The sequence below is a fragment of the Beta vulgaris genome, chromosome 6 (assembly GCF_026745355.1).
Source record: "Beta vulgaris subsp. vulgaris cultivar EL10 chromosome 6, EL10.2, whole genome shotgun sequence".
Lineage (NCBI taxonomy): Eukaryota > Viridiplantae > Streptophyta > Magnoliopsida > Caryophyllales > Amaranthaceae > Beta > Beta vulgaris.
Genome location: NC_079207.1, coordinates 56,869,738 through 56,875,651, shown reverse-complemented (window position 1 = coordinate 56,875,651; position 5,914 = coordinate 56,869,738). Strand labels below are relative to the sequence as shown.

Here is a 5,914-nt window from a genome sequence, read left to right as displayed (position 1 = left end):
GTAAACAACAAAATCAAGGCCTCCATATTAGGATATGGATTAGAGCTCTGAAATTATTGAATTCTGAATTAGATGAACAGAACTCTGAATCTCGTATTATGATAAAACAACTCAACTACACAATTCTGAATCTGCAACTCAAAAATTCAGCAAAGTGTAACTCAAGCATATTAGAGTTCATCTCAGTGTTACCTAATTCCCTGATTCCCCCGCGAATCCCGAATGTTTTGGTTCAGTTTTGGCTCATTTTGGGCGAATTGACGAATTCAAAAGGCGAATTAGATAGGGAATTAGGTAACACTGGTGTTCATCTTATGAATGTCCATCTAAAGGTCTATATTTATAGCTAAAATCATCTTTCTCCCTACTCAACATGGACTAAATTAAATTAGGATTGTAAACTGCATAATAAAATCCTAAAGAAGTACTTAATGAACTAAATTAGTCCAACAATTAACCTTACGCTTTGGAACCTGATTAAAGGTCTAAAACACCTCAAATAAATCCAATATGTAAATATTCCAACTTAAAGAGTAAGGTAAGAACTACATTGGTTCTTAAATGAAACAATTACGATAGTAGTAACACCAACAAGCTATACTATCGATTGGGACTCGATGATCTGGGTTCCAGTTCCACATCAGCCTATGTGGTCTAGCTTCTTGAAAGCATAGCTGAATGTTAGTCAAACACGGGGATGTTCTTCTGATATTTTTTTCTGCTTTGTTGTGTAGATTTTGCTTCTTTAGCTGAATGTTAGTCAAACATTGGTGACGTTTGAACTGTAAACCTTTTTGTGGGAGTAACTAAGCCAAAGCACTTATAAATTAGCCATGTTTGGTTTAATTTGGGAGGAATATTCAGGGAGAATGTAATAGAAAGAAATCATTATCTATATTTGGATAATCGAATTACATAAAAAGTGAGTGGAGTATCGAATCTCTCTCTTCTCTTGTTAATGGTAGTTGAAAAAAAAATGTAAGATAAGGCTTATATGCTCATTATAAGCCAATGAAATTGCTCAAAACACCTTTTAGCTGATATACAACTACCCTGCTGGTCTTCTGTTCAGTTTAAGTTCTAGGAGCAAATGAGCGATTGCTATAGGTCATATCCAAACAGAGCCATTTTTTAGTAGCTGAAAGATATCGAGGTATTGACATTTTATGTTGTATACTTCTGGTTTGATTTTGCAGAGAGAACGGGAGGAGAAGGAAAGAGAGATCAGGAGACTGAGAGAAGAGTTCATGCAGCAAGCAAAGCAAAGGGATTCGATTGCATGATTTTTGTGTACTAGCTAACATGGAGCTCTCTGTAATTTCTATTTTCTTGGGTATTCTTGTTCTGACTTCGGATCAACCACTCATAAATCTTCAGCTGTCGAATCGATGGAAGATTCCCGTAGTTGAACAAAGTTCTGTCTTGAGCTCATAAAATGCTTTATGTAGCATCTACTGAAATATTGATTTGTGCATTTTTGGCAAATATTTCAGATTTACTTGTATCTTCTTGATTGATGTCTTTTCTGCCATGTTCTTGTTCAATTCCCAAATCCTAAATCATTTCGTCTATTTCTATAATATCCCTTAGGTCTGTTTGGTATAGGCGTAATTATGATAATGAATTATTGAGTAGTAATGAAAATTTTTAAAGGAAAAAAATGTCTAGGGAGGATATTTCATGACAGTAGAAATTGATATTAGACTTTTTTTTAACAATATAATTTATTACCATTCTCACCAATTAGAGTTTTCTTCTACCTTACCATCTTAAGTTCGCGATTACCTGTTCGTAATAGCGGTGGCGTGCAAGTCGCAAGTGAGAGGGTGCCCAAGGGGAAGTCTTACTCTTAAGACAATAGAATGGCTGTTCTCAATTGATACTTGATCCTGTACACAAGGACACTACCGCTACTTCACAATAACTAAGAAGTGCATATAGTTAAATTAACTACTCCCTATTTCAGTTCAATCCATCATATTTCTACAGTTAAATCTTTGAATCCACCTGAAATGGATGTTGAATTGTTGATATTAGTTTACGTGCTTTGCTTTTAGTTTCTGGATTGAGGGAATGTGTAGCTCAATCTTGCCTCATTTCTTGTTAATTAAAGACTACAAAGGTACGTGCTGAGTGAATGTGGATTTCACGTGTGCTCTTGGAAGGGTTTACTGTGAAACTCTGAATTTTCTGGGTTTTGTGGATTATGGAAGATAACTTGCAATTTGCTCATCTTGAGGTGAAATAAAGAGTTCGAGTAATACAAATACATACACTTGCCTAGGGTGACAATTTTTTCACCTGGCTTGGAAGTAGTCAAGTAGTGTCTAACGACTTTGACACCTCTAATGGTAATGTCCCCACTTCGTCATTCTCACCTTGTTTGTCTCTCATTCTCCTGAAGATCTCTCAGCTTAGGCTCAAGGGTCTCAAGTCTCAACAACCTACATCAGATCCAATCTCTCTTTCAGTCTTTTGGACCATAGTTTTTCAGCATATATTCACTCACAATATGGACAAAGGAGATTCTGTGGAATCGAAGTCCGTTATAGACTACGTAATTTTAAGGATGTTTAAGACAGACTTGAAAAGGAGGTTAGATTTTTCCCAGATTAGACTCAAGAACCCTCACCAGCTTGGTGGATACGGGTTTTAGTACAAACTGATCATGGACTAGATTGGACCGCGGCAAAAAAAAATCGGTCTGTTTTGGCCTCGGCACAATTTGGGCTGAGAAAGTGGGCCAGATCAAACAAAATCGCCCCCTACCGCCCAAGATGCACTGCCAAGATATGGTCAAACAACTTGGGGCAGCCAAAAGGTGGCCCAGGCGGCCTGGTTAGTTCAACACTTCAGGTCGTCTTGTGTTACACTGGAGAGTGGAGACCGGTATTTCAGCTAATTGTGAGTTTTCCTCAGACCTGAAATATTCACAGCAGTGTGAAAGAGATCAGTCGTCATTTCAGGTACAGCTTCAGAGCGCAGAACTTTCTGTTGCAAACTCTGCATCTCCAAGGCAGTTAAGAGCTATCGTGTAGCATAAGCTGTTCATATGATAAGTTTATTCGTCAGCTTTTGAGTTAAAATCCAAGATTCATCAATAAGATTAGCATGTTCTATGATTTGCACACATTCCAACCATGGAAAAGCAAAAGCTAATTATCTTTTCCTCATTTTCAGGTAAAGAGTTGCATGGAACTCATGCTATATAAGTAACGCCTTACATGTCAACTGAATATAGATCAAACCAACTACACCACTTCAATCCATCCTGATATTAATTCCCATTTGATCATTACCAATGGATATTAATAAGTTTGTCTTAGTGCTTCTCTCTGCATCCTTAGTTTTAGGACTAGTCCAATGCTTCGAATTCCACGAGAGTGACCTTGCTTCCGAAGAAAGCCTTTGGGATTTGTATGAGAGATGGAGAGCCCATCACACCATTTCTCGAGACCTTGTGGAGAAAGAAAGGCGGTTCAACGTGTTCAAGACTAATGTTCATCATGTTCACAAGGTGAATAAGATGGATAAGCCTTACAAGCTGAAGCTAAACACGTATGCTGATATGACTAACCATGAGTTTAGAGCTTCTTACGGGTCTAAAATTGCGCATCACAGGATGTTCCACCCACGTCCAGTGACGGAGTTCATGCATGGCAAGATTGAAGATATTCCGGCCTCTGTTGATTGGAGAACCAAGGGAGCTGTTACCCCTGTTAAAAATCAACGGAATTGCGGTTAGTTTATCATACTATTAATCTTAAATTATAGGTAGCTAAGTTTTTCTGCTACCCTATGCATTTAGGCTTTGTTCTCCTTAAGTTAATTTCACAATAAGATAAGATATGTTCCTAGCCAATAAGTTCGAAAGAGGCTATGTTCAAGGACAATAAAGGCTGCCAAAGTTTAGTTCATAAGTACATTAACTTCACATTTGTTTCGAAAAGGTCTAAGCTCTGAGTTAATATGGAATTCAGGTGAAGAGAACATACCCTTTAGACCTTTGTAAAGGACAATGTACACTTTGATTGTTCTCCTCTCTTGTTTCAAATTATGTTTGAACTGCAAAATAAACAGCTTTAACAGTATATACTTGTAGACAATAATCACATATTGGTCAAAACATGTAGGCAAGTGCTAAGTGGGGATTTGAGGCAAATTATACAATTCTGCTACTGTTGATATTGTTATATATCATATTTTCTGCAAATTTGAGATTGATGTGCTGATATATATCACTTGTATTTCATTCTTTAATTGCAGGTAGTTGCTGGGCATTCTCAACTATAGCTTCAGTAGAAGGAATCAACCAGATCAAAACCAAACAATTACTCTCACTCTCTGAGCAGGAGCTGGTAGATTGTGACCATGACAACTATGGTTGCGATGGAGGACTCGTTGAGCATGCTTTTTCTTACATTAAGAAATCTGGTGGTGTCGTTGCTGAAACTACATATCCATATGAGGCTAAAAATGATATATGCAACTCAGCTAAGGTTATCATTATATTTACCCCCTTTTGCTAATAATAGACTAAAATCTATAATTTGCTCTTTTGATCTGTTAAATCTTCCCATTTTGCAGGCTAATGCGCCAGTAGTGAAGATCGATGGTTATGAAGTGGTGCCTGAAAATGATGAGAATGCTTTACTGAAAGCCGTGGCAAATCAACCTGTTTCTGTGGCTATTGATGCTAGTGGTTCTGATTTGCAGTTCTACTCTGAGGTAAAGTATTCTGTAACACAACATTTCTTCTAATTAACTCTTGTTAATTTTGTCACGTTACTTCATTTCTATACTTCCAACTTCTTTGTGAAAACACACTCCTTCAAAACCATCCAAATCAGTTTCAAGTTTTCTACCAGTAAAACTCAGTTTTAATTGGTAAAACTCAGTAAGTGAACTGCTTATGAGATAAACTCTAAAAAATCAACAAACTGATTTTATCAGTGAAGGTCAGTTTCAGACAGTGAAAGTGTTGACTTCTAGTAGGTAATATTAACCTTGGTGTATCTTTCTAATCAGCTAATATGTATTGAAGAACATGTCAGACATTTCCTGTAGTTTTCTAATTACCTTATTTACTACTTCATAACGATGAAATTTCTCTGAATCTCAAGCACTCAACAGACATAGATATTAGGTAAATTAATTTTGATGAATGCAGGGAGTGTTTAGTGGAGAGTGTGGAACAGACTTGGACCATGCAGTAACAGCTGTAGGATACGGAACAACGCAAGACGGAACCAAGTATTGGATAGTGAAGAACTCGTGGGGACCTGGATGGGGTGAGAAAGGTTACATTCGGATGCAACGCGGTGTTGACGCCAAAGAGGGGCTTTGCGGCATTGCAATGGATGCATGCTACCCTACCAAGTTATCTTCTGACAATCCTCATACTGCTGAGTCTGCTAAAGATGAACTCTGAACATTAGGACACTTGCGTTGAACGAGGATATCAATTTGTTGAACTAGATGTATCAGCATTATTCAGTTTCTTTCTATTGCAAAACTATGCCTTTTTCTTCTTTCAAATTGTTTTTAGGTTTCTTTGATCCATTTCCTACAGTATTACCAAGCTAAAGCTGAATAATTGGTAAAAATTTGCTTGAAATAAATGGAAGTTTGAGTTTTTTTATTCATTAGTATGGGGTCTTGTTAAATGCCGTCCTAAAATTTCCAGTTAACGCCCTGTATTTTTGTATTTGTATACATGGGTTGTATTTCCCTCCTTACATCTCTTTCATCCACAATAACTTCAGCAATTATTCCGGCTAACTTTCCCATCAAGAACTCTGGCAATTTTTCCGGCTAACTTTCCTATCAAGAACTCCGGCAATTTTTCCGGCTAACTTTCCGACGACAATAACTCCTGCGACAATAACTCCGACAACTTTTCCGGCCACATTAT

At 37.3% G+C, this 5,914-nt stretch overlaps 1 protein-coding gene across 1 annotated transcript; it reads left to right on the top strand.

Annotated features, from left to right (window-relative positions):
* The first annotated feature begins 3,199 nt into the window (after nt 1-3,199).
* LOC104897220 (vignain) lies at nt 3,200-5,645 on the top strand. Its single transcript, XM_010684051.4, has 4 exons — nt 3,200-3,740; nt 4,267-4,499; nt 4,588-4,728; nt 5,171-5,645. Exons 1-4 carry the CDS (start codon nt 3,302-3,304, stop codon nt 5,429-5,431), a joined length of 1,074 nt encoding a protein of 357 aa, XP_010682353.2. The 5' UTR covers nt 3,200-3,301; the 3' UTR covers nt 5,432-5,645.
* The last annotated feature ends 269 nt before the right edge of the window (nt 5,646-5,914 follow it).